The sequence below is a fragment of the Euprymna scolopes genome, chromosome 40 (genome assembly GCF_053919585.1).
Source record: "Euprymna scolopes isolate OS-2025 chromosome 40, ASM5391958v1, whole genome shotgun sequence".
Taxonomy (NCBI): domain Eukaryota; kingdom Metazoa; phylum Mollusca; class Cephalopoda; order Sepiida; family Sepiolidae; genus Euprymna; species Euprymna scolopes.
In genome coordinates this window covers 32,098,154-32,116,241 of record NC_136521.1, presented here as the reverse complement: position 1 = coordinate 32,116,241, position 18,088 = coordinate 32,098,154, and the positions used below count along the sequence as shown (strand labels likewise).

General features: G+C 33.8%; 1 protein-coding gene and 1 pseudogene across 2 annotated transcripts in view; one reads left to right on the top strand and one right to left on the bottom strand.

Moving 5' to 3' along the window:
* The window catches only part of LOC145265474 (condensin-2 complex subunit H2-like), an 82,272-nt gene that overhangs the window by 13,546 nt on the left and 50,638 nt on the right, over nucleotides 1-18,088 (top strand). For both annotated transcript variants that reach the window (XM_080121342.1, XM_080121341.1), the window contains exons 2-5: nucleotides 2,504-2,620; nucleotides 15,226-15,324; nucleotides 16,497-16,552; nucleotides 17,657-17,735. In XM_080121342.1, coding sequence (XP_079977468.1) covers nucleotides 2,504-2,620; nucleotides 15,226-15,324; nucleotides 16,497-16,552; nucleotides 17,657-17,735 — 351 coding nt within the window. The remainder of the gene's footprint in view (nucleotides 1-2,503; nucleotides 2,621-15,225; nucleotides 15,325-16,496; nucleotides 16,553-17,656; nucleotides 17,736-18,088) is intronic.
* LOC145265809 (U2 spliceosomal RNA) lies at nucleotides 13,568-13,692 on the bottom strand (annotated as a pseudogene).

The following is an 18,088-nucleotide window of genomic DNA, read 5'->3' as shown; positions in this document are numbered from 1 at the left end:
TTTTTATGGTATCATTTGTTTATTAAATTGTTAGGTGAAAGTACAGAATATGTATTGTGAGAATTTTATTCCCACATAGCTTAGAACTCTGACAGAGAGCGAAATTAAAACACAACAAATTGAAAAGTGCACTTACCTGATGATGAAGTTACAGGTCATTTTTTTCTTGCAAAATGTTGTGTAATATTGCAACTCTGCTAAGCCTAGTAGTTGACTTCTTGATGAAGTGGCAGTTGACTAATCTTCTATGAAGATTAGTAATTATCCTTAGCATGAAGAACTGCTCTTTTAATAGAACGATCAATTAGTAAATCGGAAGCATCCAATGAGGTTGTAATTAACCAAAAATCAACAATCTTTGCTGACAGAAAAGTCGATATTACATCAAGAAAGAAAGACCTAACTTATTAGGTTAGTCTGAAAAATACCATGACAATTTGGGCGCCAAATTAATTAAGAAAAATAAAACAGCAGTTCAGCATCTTCAACGTTTTTTCCGGAACTGAATTAAAAAGGCTCGCAACTCGTGTGGTTTAAATTTGAATTGAACCAATAAGAATAGCTGTTTTAAAACAATTTATTGAACTAATCAACCAATGAGGAGACACGATTCAATTTGTAATTTCTCACGGTAAAAGGAATCCCTCCCTTCTCATGTTAAGAAGGGATTTTCTAAATATAAACTTTATTTAGAAAAAATGTTCTTAACATGGGAAGAGGCAACTGGAAATGAAGTGGAAACAGTATTTGTAAAGATAATCTATTATTTTATAATAGATAATGCAAGAAATGTTTATAATTCTATCTATGAAAGTGAGAATGTGTGTGAGGATAACTCACAACTTATATACGCAACAAATTTTTGATCTAACGACTTTAAACTTGGTATCATCATCATCATCATCGGCGGTCACTCGTGTCCGAGTAAGACTGTCCTCCGTTGAGCCCATTGAGGTGACAGATGAGGCTGTTCTTTATAGCAAAGCCCACGCCATGGATACGTGGCTCTTCTGCAGGCCTTTTCCAAAAGAAGGTGTACCCGCCTTTCTCCTCCCTCAGCTGCCCGTCGTCAGCCAGTCGGGTTTCAGAGAGCGCAGCTATGTCAATCTAGAACCTCCTTAGCTCTCTTGAGATAATGGCAGTTCTTCTTTCGGGTCGATCACTTGTTTTGTTGTCCATGAGGGTCCTCACATTCCAGGTTCCAAAATATAGGCGTAAGTTTTCTTTCTTTTTCCGACCACGTGGTGGTGATCCCTCTGGATGCGGTAGTCCAGACGGGGTTTTTTTTAGTCAGGCTATTATTAGGGGTACCTTTTCTAACCCCCCTCCCCTACTGGGGTGAGCAGAGTGGATCCTAAACAGGGCTGCTCAGTCATGGATGCAGCTGCCGAAAAACTCTTTCTGCCTCGGTCCGTGAGGTTAGCGACTAAATCTGGCACCCACCGCCTATGTGCCAGGTTGCAGCTAGGAGCTGCCAGACTACACTGTCCTGCTCCCGTCACCACTTCCTGGTCGCCACAGGACTTTTTCTATCTGGGAATTAAGGGAGAGCTCTCTCTGCCTCAGTCCGGGAGCTTAATGACTTAAACTGTCACAAGACTTTTCCATCCATGATGTAGAGTAGGATGTGTTCGCTTTCGGGAGAACGCCTGCGCGTGATGTCTTTTAACGTGGGGAGACTGATGCGCCTGCAGCCATAATGTTGATACATTTCAAGCATGTTTTTTCTCAAGTTTACATGCATAATACTAACTGGATTTTAAAAGGAAATGATTCCTCATTTAATAATTTATAAAACAAAAGTAACATAAAACTATTTAGAGCCTATACAAATTTTTTTTTTTCTTGCATTCTTCTCTGATTGCGATCCTTAACCTTAATCTTTTTATATATATATATATATATATATATATATATATATATGCCTGTGCCCAAATTGTGCTTGTATTATTTATTTCCTTCATTCTCATGAAAATTTTTTGGTGGCCTGGAAGTAAAGACTTAGTAAATGGATTCAAAGGTGGCTTCATAGCTGAGTTCGAATCATGCTACACTGATGATTTCATAAGCATGAAACACTAATGTCTAGGTATAAAAATAATTATTTAATTATATAATATATATATATATATATATATAAACTTTGATTATACAAAAACATACTAAATTTCCAATTGCAAACTCATTTAATTATTTATAAAAAGAAATCATTCTAATTATAAATGAAATATTTGTAATAAAAATAAAATTTTAAATTTCCATTTACAAAAATTAGTTTGATTTTCTTATGTGTTGACCTAAAATGCACCTGGCATAGAGTTTAATTGTTCACTGGTTTCTTCTGAATTAATTTTTATTAAGTTTAATTGCTCACTGGTTTCTTCTGAATTAATTTTTAAACAGAAGTCTCAATTCTTGGGTGTTATGTTGCATTGCTCATGGAATCCTGATTGTATTTTGTATCTCAACAAACTGTTAAAATGAAATTTTTTTTTCTTTTCAGATGATGCTGGGAGTAGAAGATGATAACCGTTTTGGATTCCTCCTCAAGCCCATCCGTGACCTCACCAAGAATTGGGATGTCGATATTGCTGGTCATCTTGAAGAATATTTGGAAGAGGTAAAAGAAATCTGTTTGAGATTGGGGCTAAAAATGGAAACTGAATCTGAGCATATTAACTGTGTAGAGTTTGATGTGAATCAAATTTGTTTTTTTAATTGTGATGTATGGAAGTGAAATCTGGTTCATAAATGTTGAGGACATGTGTTGCATGAAGAGAAATGATATCAATGATACAGTGGATATGCAATGTGAATCTTAAAGCAGCATTCCTAGTTGTTTTTTTTTAGTTTTAGATTATTTAATTAAATTAGTTATAAAGAGCTCAATAGAGATGAATCATGCAGATATCCTTATTTGGTTCAAAAGTTATCAGAATTTAAAGCTCTGAAATTGACACCCTTATATGGAAAAATTGATATAAGCATTATTTTATTTCCTTTTCTTTTCATGGTTTTGATTTGTTAAAAAAAAATCTTTCTGACAGATGAAACATCTGCATCACAAAAAAAATGTGATATACACATTTAAATTATTTAAAATTTACATTAATGATAATCTATATATATAAAAGCGAAAATATATGTATGTATGTACGCTTTTCCTCGATGTCCACAAAAGGCTTCTTTCAGAGAAGCGCTTGCTCGGTTCACAACTTCTTAAAACTTTTTATATCATCTATAAATTGTAATATCTCAGAGTTATCCACAGAGCTCGCCTGTCTATTTAATTTTATTCACTTTCAAATGTTAATTATTCGTCATTTCCCGCATCGGCACGCGTTACATTCGGTTTTCGGTATAAAAAAAAGCGAAACTCGACTCTAATCACAGGCCAAAAGCCAGTTGTCTAAAGAGAGCTAAGTAACGTTTGTTCAATGTCGACTTCGTCATATCAGACTGTAGCTTTCATAGCGGGTTTTTAAAAACAAACAAACCGATTTATTCACTTCATTCAAAACTGTCCCGTACAAAATGCTTACTGCTGAATACCAACCAGTAGAAACATACATAATTGTCTTTAAAAAAAAAACAAAAAAAAACGGCCTCACGTCCCCTAAAAAAATGCACAGGATTTGTCTCTCCTGGAAAAATAAATTAACTGCCTGAAAATGTTAAAATGGCCTGGAAAATGGTGAATTATTTTACATGAAATTTATATATGAAACTAATCACTCATTCTAAAATAATTGTTTTTGTTTTCTTTCTGCCAAGTTTTCAGGGTGTTCACATGTAATTTCCCCTAGCTCTACTACTAACCCGAAATCTGAGTAGCAAACCTCCTCGTTCTACAAATACCCTCTTAAAACCATGCATAATTATCTATAAAAAAAAAAAAACATACAGGATTATTTCCCATAGAAAAATTGTTAACTGCCCTAAAATATTATGATCTTTAAATCTAAGATTATTTTACATTAAATTTTTATCTTAAGTTTATAATTTTTTTTCTGCCAAGTTTTTCTGTGTGTTCATATGTAATTGTCTAAAAAAGGGAGAACCATATATTTTAGGGAGGCAGGTTGGGGCGATTTAACAAATGTAATCTATATATCTATAAAAGTGAAATTGTTTGTGTGCGTGTGTACATTTCTCTACCAAACTACTCTGTCAATTTTCAGTCTACAGACTGGAGATTTGACATAAGGAATATTGAGATTTGGGAAATCAGTTTTCGCCCAGAAATTTGGCTGTCAAAGGTCAATGATTTGACCTTTGAAAACTCCTCCGCCAATTTTGGGTCTAAACACTTGAAATTTTAGATGTAAGTTATTTGGACATGGATCAAACTTTTTAATTTGATTTGAAAGAGTTGACCTTTGCAAACTCTACCAAACTCCTCCAATTTTGGGTCTAAACACTTGAAATTTTAGATGTAGGTTACATTGTCATGAGTCAAACTTTTTAATATATATATATGCACGTATATATATGCACATAAAGTTGTGAACAAACAGTACATAGGGCCCGAGCAAAGCCAGGCTGAACTGCTAGTCTACAATAATATCAAAGAAATCTTTCAATATATTCATTTCTAACAATCCTAGTATTATGTTTCGCTTTCTTGTACATAAATGCATTACAATTTAACTTTTATATATATATATATATATATATATATATATATATATATATATATATATATATATATATATACACATGATATGTTTATGGTATTGCAACATATTTATGTGCATTTACTGTGGATTACTTAGAAACAATTAATTTCTGGAAATTTCCAGTGTCATATTCTTATTCCTTGCAGAAAAATGCATTTATATAATAAATTTTGTTGCTTAATCTTGTGTTTTTAACGATATTGCATTTTTACTGAAAAAGTAGTGTAAAAATATGACAAAACACATATGGTCTTAAAAAGGGAAACAATATCCAAACATGTGAGGCACAAAAATAGTCGTAACTTTCTTATTTTCAATCAGATTTTAAAAATTTTAAAATTCTTTCTTAGATCATAAAGCTCTGTCTAGGTATGCCATTATTAAGATATTTTAAGCATTTTCAATTTTTTCATGTGTATTGAGAAGTGGGTCAAGAGCATTACTTATTGAACACCCCTGCTATCAACAATTTTCATATAATTTTGTCCAGAAACCGTTTTGAATACATGTTACAAATGTAAAACACTAGCAGTTCAACCCGTCTCTGCTCGGGCCATATGTACTGTTCATAACTTGCCCTATGTATGAATTCCCTTTATGTAAAATTTCAAATGTGTAGACCAGAAATTGTTTGAGTAATTTGGTAGAGACTGCAGAGGTCAAATTATTTTTAACTTTGACTCTAATTTTGACCCCGTAATATTTATTGTTTTGGTCTCAAATAAAAATAAAGTTTGATCCATGTCCAAGTTATCTACATCCAAAATTTCAAAAATTACCCAAAATTACCAGAGGAATTTGGTAAAATCTGCAACGGTCAACTCTTTAAACTTTGACCGTTTGGCAGCAAAATTTTCACCCCAAAACTGATTAAAATGCTTGGCACATGTCTGAATACCTGTTATGTACAATTTCAAATGTTTAGACCAAAAATTAATTGAGTAGTTTGCTAGAGATTGCAAAGGTCAAATCTTTTTAACTTTGACAGCTCAAATTTTCAACCCAAACCAATTAAAAAGCTTGTCTTATCTCTGAATACCCTTTATGTAAAATTTAAAATGTTTAGACCAACAATTGGCTGAGTAATTTGGTAGAGACCACAGAGGTAATTTTTTAAACTTTAACCCCAATTTTGATCCCTTAACATTCATTGTTTTGGTCTCAAATCAAATTAAAAAGTTTGACCCATGTCCAAGTAACCTACATTTAAAATTTCAAGTTTTTAGACCCAAAATTGGCGGAGGAGTTTGGTAGAGTTTTCAATGGTCAAATCATTGAACTTTGACCTCTTGACAGCCAAATTTTTGACAAAAAACTGATTAAAAAGATTTTTCCGAATCTCAATACCCCTTATGTCAAATCTCAAGTCTGTAGACTGAAAATTGATAGAGTAGTTTGGTAGGGAAATGTACACACAAACAATTTCACTTTTATAGATAGATTTAAAATTTTCAAATGCAAATTATTTTTAGCTAACTTTTCATAATTATTTTTCAATATATATATATATATATATATATATATATATATATATATATATAATCTACTATAATATGAAAGGAACTTTGTATGCAAGTTCGTTTTCTATGGACTTTGAAACGGCTGGGCCGAGTTTTATGAAATTTCACACAAATTTACTTTATATATCTGGCAGTGTTCTTATATAGGCTTTGAATCAGAATGTCTTTGATAAGTATCGATAATCCAATAAAAGAAGGAACAGGCCATTTTGACCAAGGTTCAAACCTTATACAGCCTAACATCACAAGTGCATTAGAGAAGTTTTATTATCACACAAGCAAAAGGCCCAGCATGTCAAATCAACAGTAGGTTCTTTGATATGACGGGTGTTTTCGGAATGAATGTTTTTGCTTAAAGCACAATTGAAACATGATACTTTGATTTTTCATTTTAAACTTAAATTCAAACCATTATATATAAAAATAATTCTCTACAGTGCAATATAGATTACAATGTATTGTGGACTAAATCACTGGAGGGAAGCATGTGAAGCTCGTGATGGATTTCTTAACTAGAGCAGGTAATCAATCGATTGGATTAAAAAAAATGTGCGATTTCACCGATTTTGATGACAATAAAATATGAGTGTGAAACATTCCTTGATCATCATTCAATCCTCGGCAACGTCAGGTCTCTCTGCTAGTGTATATATGCATACCTCAGGCTTTTCTGAAAAGTACAGTAAATGTGTAACAGTTGAGGTAGGAAGATCAATTGGCAGGCATAGTTTGTTAAGCCTCTTGATTCCTTGGGGAACATAGGGCCGCAATGACACTCCTTCAATGTGCAGTCTTGCATGTCTCCTATAGGGTTCTGATGTTCTAGGTCCCTATCCTGGCCTTGGTCGTCAGAAGGGTTGTCAGCACACTGGCATCCCGGAGGCTTTCATCTGCTCGTGTCATGAACTCTACTAGAGACGACCCTTCCCAGACCAAGAAGTCCACAGATGATGTTGTTGCAGTTTCTGTAACTTTCTTTTACAGAATTGCGTTGTTGGCCTTGTTCTAACCTGGAGCCTGGAGGACTAGTGAGTTCCCTTAGTCTGATCTCTACCCTTCAACCTGTCTGGCTTGGGTGACCCTACCAGGAGACGATTCTCCCGCCAGCATATCTATCTGGATCGTAGAGACCTGTAAGCCCTCTAACCACGCCATGGTTGCACTCACTAGGGGGAATTGGCGGGCCTAGGCCAACAAAAATATGTAAGGAAGTGATAAAGCTGGCTGTGATAGAACATGAGATAAAGGACTTCACTTTCTATGGTGTATGGAGTTATTTCAGGGGAATCATATCATTAACAATCGGCAGAGCGTTACTATTATCAGGCATGTAACTGATAATGCATGGGAGTGAAACCTGGCCAATGAGGATTGAGAACCTGTGTGACACTATGTTCGTTGAGTACAGGGAGGAAGAGGAAAATAAAGGACAAACAAAAAAGGAAGTAGGTTTAGCGAGTAATAAATGAACTTATCAATAGACAATAGATATGAATTTGTTCTTAATGCAGAGAAAGGAAAAAAAAAGGGTGGGGTTTAATTCAGGGTGTGACAAGTGACAGAATGATCAATTGATAGGGAACAATAGGAGCAACACTTGACAGGGGGGGGGGGAGATAGTCATACGTTTAGTGAGTTAAGGTTTGAACTGCAAGGTGAGCAGTTGGATTTTGGACGCGGTCAAGAGCAGTTGGTCGCTCAAAGTTTCACGAGAGAGATTGAAGCTGTGTGAGGGCAGATCAGACCAAAAAGTAAATCACTGGAGACTGACAAAATCAGACAAATTAACGGACAACCTACTTTTGGGCGATGTGATGTATCACGCACACACACCAACTCGGAGCGAAACTGATTGAATTAAGGTACTAGTCTTGTATTATTTATCATGGCGTGATCACAAGACAATCAGGCTACACCTGCATTGCCTAAAGAAAAATGATATGAAGATGAATGTTTGATGCTAGATTTAGATCTGATGACCTCAGAAGGAAGAGTAGACAACATGAATGTCTCCGCCATCCTCATATACTTTTTGACAACATGAATGTCTCCGCCATCCTCATATACTTTTTGACAACATGTCTCCGCCATCCTCATATACTTTTTGACAGCATGAATGTCTCCGCCATCCTCATATACTTTTTGACAGCATGAATGTCTCCGCCATCCTCATATACTTTTTGACAACATGAATGTCTCCGCCATCCTCATATACTTTTTGACAACATGAATGTCTCCGCCATCCTCATATACTTTTTGACAGCATGAATGTCTCCGCCATCCTCATATACTTTTTGACAGCATGAATGTCTCCGCCATCCTCATATACTTTTTGACAACATGAATGTCTCCGCCATCCTCATATACTTTTTGACAACATGAATGTCTCCGCCATCCTCATATACTTTTTGACAACATGAATGTCTCCGCCATCCTCATATACTTTTTGACAACATGAATGTCTCCGCCATCCTCATATACTTTTTGACAACATGAATGTCTCCGCCATCCTCATATACTTTTTGACAGCATGAATGTCTCCGCCATCCTCATATACTTTTTGACAACATGAATGTCTCCGCCATCCTCATATACTTTTTGACAACATGAATGTCTCCGCCATCCTCATATACTTTTTGACAACATGAATGTCTCCGCCATCCTCATATACTTTTTGACAACATGAATGTCTCCGCCATCCTCATATACTTTTTGACAACATGAATGTCTCCGCCATCCTCATATACTTTTTGACAACATGAATGTCTCCGCCATCCTCATATACTTTTTGACAACATGAATGTCTCCGCCATCCTCATATACTTTTTGACAACATGAATGTCTCCGCCATCCTCATATACTTTTTGACAACATGAATGTCTCCGCCATCCTCATATACTTTTTGACAACATGAATGTCTCCGCCATCCTCATATACTTTTTGACAACATGAATGTCTCCGCCATCCTCATATACTTTTTGACAACATGAATGTCTCCGCCATCCTCATATACTTTTTGACAACATGAATGTCTCCGCCATCCTCATATACTTTTTGACAACATGAATGTCTCCGCCATCCTCATATACTTTTTGACAACATGAATGTCTCCGCCATCCTCATATACTTTTTGACAACATGAATGTCTCCGCCATCCTCATATACTTTTTGACAGCATGAATGTCTCCGCCATCCTCATATACTTTTTGACAACATGAATGTCTCCGCCATCCTCATATACTTTTTGACAACATGAATGTCTCCGCCATCCTCATATACTTTTTGACAACATGAATGTCTCCGCCATCCTCATATACTTTTTGACAACATGAATGTCTCCGCCATCCTCATATACTTTTTGACAACATGAATGTCTCCGCCATCCTCATATACTTTTTGACAACATGAATGTCTCCGCCATCCTCATATACTTTTTGACAACATGAATGTCTCCGCCATCCTCATATACTTTTTGACAACATGAATGTCTCCGCCATCCTCATATACTTTTTGACAGCATGAATGTCTCCGCCATCCTCATATACTTTTTGACAACATGAATGTCTCCGCCATCCTCATATACTTTTTGACAACATGAATGTCTCCGCCATCCTCATATACTTTTTGACAACATGAATGTCTCCGCCATCCTCATATACTTTTTGACAACATGAATGTCTCCGCCATCCTCATATACTTTTTGACAACATGAATGTCTCCGCCATCCTCATATACTTTTTGACAACATGAATGTCTCCGCCATCCTCATATACTTTCTCCACATCTGAGTTCCCATCCATCTCAATTGCCTTATCCTTTTTGCACACAAATTGGTTATAAATTCTTTCAAATTGAATTACCTTATTTCCCTTTCCACAAACTGAGCAGAAGAATTTTCTTCTTTTGGGGAGCTGCCCGACCTTTCAACCACCGATTTGATCTTGGTCACATTTCTCAAAGTAAACTTTTCATTGTTGCATAGGAAAGTATTAAATTATTAGCATGCAACATCTCTTCTAGACAATCCATACAAAACTCTCTGAAGAACAATTCTTCTAAAACACAAATGAAAAGCCAGGTACACTCTAAAATGGAATATTGTTGCCCTATCCAGCCTTGACAGAGTTCAAAATTGGCTTCAAAACCTAGTAGGTGATGCCCTTTTCTCTTCCCGCTACCTTTTTCCCACGGAAGAGACATTACAAGCCTGTGTCTGCTCTATCATTATTTTCATGGCAAGTGCTCAACAGACCTCTAATCTATGCCAAACTTTCACAAAAAAACCACTCTACTAGCTACAACAACTATATACGATTTCCCTCTCTTTCTAACTGTGCCTAAATCTAAATACAGACTCCATGAACAAAGCTTCTTTCCTAGAAACTGCCTGCCTATGGAACACTGTTCCACTGGTCTGCTTCCTGCTTGAATACAACATGGTAGCCTTCAAATCCATTGTAAATGAGTCCTTGTTGAGACGTCCTCATAAATAATCAAATTCGACCCAATTTACACCATTAATGATTACTACACTACTACCATTCATTAACACTTATCCTCGAGTTGCCTTCGAGCCTTAATAAGTGGTGACTCCCAAGAAAAAAAAATGGTCTCAGTACAGAACCCTGATCTATTCCTACTTTTACATTAAATGCGTTGTTATTTCATTCAACTTGAAATTTTCCCCCCTATTGCTTGAATTATTTTCATTAACCACATTTTTGGCCGTAGTTTATTACAGATAAATTCTCTTGTCAGCATATTAAAAGCTTTCTCCTGATTCTGTCAAGTCAAAAAATTCTTTTGGTGTTTGTTAAGATAGTCAACAGATCGATTATTTTAAATATGTCGTTTTAAGCAAAGACACTATTACATACTTAATTGTCATGTCGAAAATAGTAATATATCCAAAAATTACGAAAATTCATCAAGTAGAAAGTTATTATTAAAAGTAATATTTATGGAAAATTGTGTAAAATTGTATTATAGACGTTATAAAGTAGACACAGAAACGCAGGGGACATAGAACGAATATTTCAGATTACTTGTTCATGGTTGCAATATTTATTGTCTATAGTGATAGACTTTATTTTACTAAAAAAAACAATAGCCGTTCTTCTATTCAATGAATTTTCGTAATTTTTAGATATATTACTATTTTCGACTTGACAATTAAGTACATAATATTGTTTTCTGCTTAAAACGACATATTTTTAAAAAGCAATTTGTCGACTCTAGTTTATGAAAGAAAAAAAAACAACTCCGGTATTAGAATAGAGCAACTATTTTTCTAAGAACCATGTTTTCTTTATTTGTTTTTTTTTTTTTTAAGCATTAATTAAAATTAATCATGTGTGTTGTTTTTAACTGTTAAATTTTTTTTTACAATTATTTTTCAAATAATAAAAGCTGGACAAAACAAACGGTGCTGGGGTAAATATAATCTTCATTTTATTAAGAATCAACTTATATTTTTTATATTAATTGAAATTATTGCAGAGTTTTTTGGGTTTTTTTTAACCAAATTTGTTGCTTTTATTTTTAATTTTATTTTAAATCAAATATGAACAGACACTCAACAGGAGTTGTGATTTATTGTACATTTGTCATGCCTTAATTTGTCGCACATAATTAGTAAAACTCTTATTTTTAAATTCTATTTAAAATCAAATTTGTTTCTGTTTTTAAATTCTATTTAAAATCAAATTTGTTGCTGTTTTTAAATTCTATTTAAAATCAAATTTGTTGCTGTTTTTAAATTCTATTTAAAATCAAATTTGTTGCTGTTTTTAAATTCTATTTAAAATCAAATTTGTTGCTGTTTTTAAATTCTATTTAAAATCAAATTTGTTGCTGTTTTTAAATTCTATTTAAAATCAAATTTGTTGCTGTTTTTAAAGTCTATTTAAAATCAAATTTGTTTTTTAAATCTTATTTAAAATTACATTTGTTGCTGTTTATAAATTTTATTGAAAATCAAATTTGTTTATAAATTATATTTAGAATCAAATTTATTGCTGGTTTTAAATTTTATTTAGAATCAAATTTGTTTATAAAGTTAAATTTGTTTTTTAAATTTTTATTTAAAATTGAATTTGTTTTTTAAATTCTATTTAAAATAAAATACAATTAAAATATTTCAGTTTTGTGCTAAAATAATTCTGCTTCTTGTTATTCCCTGAATTTCTGGTAATTTTTATTTATCAAAAAAAAAAATTGAAAACAAAATTTATCAATAAATTAGATTTGTTTATAGTAATATAGTTTTGAAACAAATTAATAAAATAAAAAAAAATAATGTAAATTATATAAGCAATCAAAATGTGCCGGTCTCTGCAACAGATCCGTGTTCTAACCAGTGTTGTTGAGATGCGATACGGAACTTACTCAACAATCAATGGCACACTGGGAATCATCATAAGTTGATTTGGCTCTACAAGAATATTTTCATTGCTATTATTCAAGAGAATGCCTCAAGCCTTCTCTCAGCCTGCCCAGCCAGTAGGACATCCAATCAAGCTTCTTCATATTCCATATGCCACCACAAAGACTTTTTAGTTGTTGGCCAGAATTCCTTCTTTATTAAAAAAAACAAAAATAAAGAAAAGTTTGTATGATGTACATACTCTTGACAGAAAGAAAATATTGTATACAAAAAATCATGTAATCATGTTGTTCTTTCTTAGAACTGCACGCCTGTGGAACTCTGTTCCGTCTGCCTGCTTCCCATCTGACTGCAACCTGGATGTCTTCAAGTCCAACGTAAACAAATTCCTGATGAACCGCCCCCTTAAGTAGACACTTTATTAAATCTCCACACTAACGTACTGTACTAGTAATAACCCTTATCCCTGAGTGGCTTCCGTGCCTTGATAAGTGGTGACCACCTTGTAAAAAATAAATCAATGAAGTAGTTTTATTTTTAAATAAGAAAACAAAATCTTATGGATAACTGTAAGTGACGATCTTGAGGCGCCAGCTTGAAAAATAGTCTGAAGAAACACGGGAAATAATTCAAACTTGCAAGATTTTAGAAAGTCATACTTAAGAGGTCATTGAAAAACTCAAATTTGCTTCAAATTGATTTTTTTTTCTAACAAGGCCGATGGCCATTAGTCGCGTGCTCTCGTGTAATGAATGAATGCGTGAATGTAGGATTGGCATGAAATTCTTAAAGATAAACTAAAATGACCAAAAAATGGACTGAAATGACTTAAATAAATAAAAAGTAAATGAATTAGAATGACTTTAATGAACTTAAGGATGAATTGAATGACTTGAATGCTTAAAAAATAACTGGAATCCTTCAAAAACAACTTGAATGATCTGGAGAATGACTTGAATGGCTTTGAAACTGACTGGTTGTAAAGTGGGTGATCATTTTACATTAAATTAATATAAAAAAGCGATCCTCCACTCTATCACAATAAGTACAGCATGTAGTAAGAACAGATACTACACTTTGATCTTGGCCAAAAGGCCAAGAAAAGGGTATTTATTTGCTCCCCCACCGAGCAAATTAGGCACAAGGCCGATTTTTAATGTGAGGAGTGAAGGGGAAATGGGGGACCAACTCCCCGGGGAGTAGGGGAGCTGGATAATGACAATTGGTATGAAGGGTTGCCCCTACATTGACCAAGGTCTTATATGTGGAGTTGCCCCCACATATGGTCTTTGCTTGTAGTATCTGCCGGAACAGATACTACACTTTGAGATATTAAATCCTTTATTCATGTTAATAATACAGTGAAAATCAACAATGAACAAAAAACTTAGGCACATGGCCAACTCAAAAGGGGGGATTGTGGGGGTTGTTAGTCATCCTTGTCACTCCAGAATTAAACAAAATCAAAAGTTTCTCTCAGTTAGTATCTTCTTTCACCATAATACCGCATTCACCCTTTCATACTGGGGAACGTCCTACTTAACTCCCAGTTTTTAAAACATTTTTTTTTTTGACGTGTAAAAACAAAAGATAACAATAAAATGGTACAATAATTCATTTATGGCGGGGGAAGAAAAAACAAAAGGTGATTAGTAGGACCCTCTCAACCCCGTCTAGTTGATAGACTGCCCGTTCCACTAGGTTTGTAAAAGGAACCTCGCTTCTGCGGGTCAGTCTCTAAGTGGGGATGCCCTCTAGATGCGGGTGAATGGAGAAAAGAAAATTTTGTGGGTAAGGAATGGGGGTTAATTTGTATTTCTTTCTCTCCAAGATGGGTGAAATTTAGAGGAAGGGGTGAAAACAAAAATAAGTAGGAGGGGATGGGGATCTTGGATGCTTCCTAATCGGGGAGTCCTACTGACTTGCTGCGGTTTATCTTGGTCCCTGTAATTCTTTCGTACCGAGCGAGCGCCTCCAACACAATCTCGATGTCTCTGAAGCTCGACACAAAGACCGTGACATCATCGGCGAACGCGGATACCTTGGCAGCTGAGCCACCGGGTATTGCAATTCCGCGCCGGGCCGAATTTGCCTCCCCACGACTCAGCTTGCAGAGCAAGGGCTCCAAAGCCAGGACATAGAGCAGGGGCAACAGCGGGCAACCCTGACGAACCGACTGAGAGATAACAAAGGGTTTCGAGCACTTTCCGTTGACTTGCATGACAGCTGTGGACTGTCGATACATCAGATCCATTTGCAGAAGTCCAGTTTCAAATCGGCAGCTTCTAAGACAGATGCCAAGAAACGATGGTCGACCCTATCGAACACAACTTGAGTTAGTGTAAAGGAAATAATTCTATGAAAAACCATTGGAGTTATTTCCCTTTAGTTAATGGCTGGAAAACCAACTACATGATAACATTGTGTGTATGTCTTGATAGCATTAAATAATATAATTTGATCCCTTAATAATGAATCTTTTTCTTTAAATTTTAGATATACATCCAAGGTTTATGCCAACTTGAAGAAAAAATGATACCAACTTTGTGTGTTTGTTATGTATTTTTTAAGTTTTAGCTAGATATATAAACAGACTATTTGTTCTTTATATAATAGATTGTTTATTTGTTTTTTTTTTTAGCTTGAAAATGTCGCCATCACATTTGACGGAGGTCGAACGATGAACTTTGCAGAAGCTGCTTTGTTAATTCAAGGATCAACATGTGTCTATAGTCGGAAGGTAAAAAAATCAGAATCTCTTTCTACAAAATACAGGCGTTTAATTTAATTAACTTGGGAGAATTTATCCATTTTCCCAGATATATGGAGATTCTTTTGTAGGTTTTATTTATTTTTCCCAGAGTTTTAAAGAAATTAGAATAAACAAAATAATGTTTTCCTCTTTTTTTTTACAAATTAGTCATCAAGGATCCTAGATAAAAAAAAATTAAAATGTTTAACAGGATGTTTTTTTTTTCCCCCTTTTTCTTTCTTCTTCAAGTGATTCCCAACTCTTAAAGTTTAAATTTTGTGTTTATCTTTTTTAATTATTAATTTTTGGCACACACTCCTAAGTAGGTCCTGGATATGACCTTAAACTATATCCGATGGTGAGGCCCCAGCTTGCGGGCTCTGGGGAGTGTGAAGCCACTCTTTAATTGCCATTACTCCCAGGTCCACTCTGACCCTGGGATGGTAGTACCTGTTAGAGTCCCAACTATGGGTTAAATAGAAACGGACTTGCAAAAAAACAAATATATTCTATTAAAAAAAATTTCTTCAAAATCACCGGATTCAGCATTAAATAACCTGAAAAGGGTTAATATGCTGTAAAACAAAAACAACCAACCAACCAACCTATGGTAAGTAGGTCTATATCATTATAATTGGTTTGTATGAAAGAGTTTTGGCCCATGTAAAGCGTAAGTTCAACTGATGTCAAAGTATGTGCAGTTTTACTGCATCTAATTCCAGTTAAATGAATTGCCATCATCCTCTGAAACTGTAAATGTTACTAAAGACAAATAATATCGGTCTTGTATTTTATGTAAATGACCAACAAAATAAATTATAAATTATCGTAAAATTTTACGCTTGAAAAATTGGGTTTAATCTTGTTACAAATCTTTAATTGTTATGATAAAGTTGTCACTTTCAATAACAATCCAAACATAATCAAACATTACAGACCAACTTCAAATTTTTGGGGTTGTAGTCAGCTAACATACTTCCTAAGAGAGAAACGTGAAGGGAACTGATTTACCTTGTCACTGCTTTCAGTAGCGCTACGCAGAAGTTAGGAAGTACATTAGCTGACTATAACCAAATTTTCCTGCATCTTTAACCTGAAAATGTGTTTTTTGAGCTGTTTGCTTTTTTTAATTTTACATTTTTTTTTTGTTTTTCTCTTAGGTGGAATATCTTTATGTATTAGTATATGAAGTGTTGGATTTGTTAGTGAGTAAAAAGTAAGTGGTAATTTCTTTATTTCTTTACTGCATCTACCTGTTGTTGCCTGGGAGTCTTTTTTTTTTTGTTTTTGCTCATTTATTACTCTCCGTTTTTCTTGCTTGCTTGAAACAGCATTTGCCCGGAGCAGGTTGAACAAGCTCCTTTCAATCTTGCACTGCATTCATAACGAACAGCGACTGTTATGTCTGTCCAAGGATATGAATGTTTAACAAATTAAAAGAAAAAAAAATAATAAACTCAAAGTTAAAATAAAGAAATATTAACATAAATCAAAACCTACAAAAAATATTTACAAACTTAGTATAAACTTAGTACTATGTCTACTAGCTTTGAAAACGATTATAAGATGGTAAAAGGGAGATAAGAACTAACTTTAAATCAAATGTATGGGATGAATCTAACAAAAATATCTGTGATCAGTCAGAAAATATACAGAAATCTTTGTATTTACCAAAATTCCATTTTCTTCAAATGATACAGGATTTGACTTTTAAGGAGTTTCTTTCGGATCGATTTTCATCCTATAAACATTATCAGATTTCTTAACAGCGAGTTGGCAACTTAAAATTTAACAAACTAATGTGGCTACTAGTGCAGCGTCCTTATACAGGTTTCTGCATGGAATTTTCTTGATTATTCCAGATTGTTCCAAAAAAAGATGTATTTTTAAATTTCATTTTTCTTGTAATTATTTTTTAATAATATTTGGAATTTTTACTAACTTCAACATGTAATTCCATAATAATGTTTCTACTTAAAATGCATTTTTTTATATTTAATCGTAATACAAATTAATTTAGGTTTAAAACTAATTAATTAAATAAAATGGTTTAAAACTAATATGTTTAAACATTGAATTATTAAAATTTTCCTTAAAACGCATCATTTTATCATAACGATTTTCATAACGGCAATGGTGCCCCATAGAGTTGAGGTTGTGTATTACGGCTGAAATAATTCATAAATGTATCAATATTTTTGCAGTCTTTAAATGCATCCATACATTTCCTTTTAATGATACTAACAAGTTTTATGATATTATTTGTGTGTGTGTGTATATATTGTTTTTTTTTTTTGTTTTTTTTTATCTTGGTATAAAGGCGAAACAAACAAGATAATGCTGGGAAGAATAATGAGGATGGTGACCCGGATGTCACTTTTGATGATGAAGATAACCAGGTATTGAGATGTTTTTTCTCTCTCGTGCTTCTTTTCTTCCTTTTTTTTTTCTGTTCTTTTTTGTCTTTTCTGTCTGTTTTTCTTTTCCTGTTTTTACTTTCTTTTAATTCTTTTTTTTTTTTACTTTTCTTTTTCTTTACCTTATTTTTTACTTTTTTATCCCCTTTTTTTTTTTCATAATTTAATTTTTTACCTTTTTACTCTTTTTTATTTTTTTTTTTTACCTTTTTTGGTCTCCCGACAAAAGGAGGGTGGGCCTGTAAATTCACCTTTCTTTTTCATTTCTTTTACCTTATTATTTTACCTACTATTTTTATATTTTTTTTACCTTTTTTCACTTTTTATTTTTATCT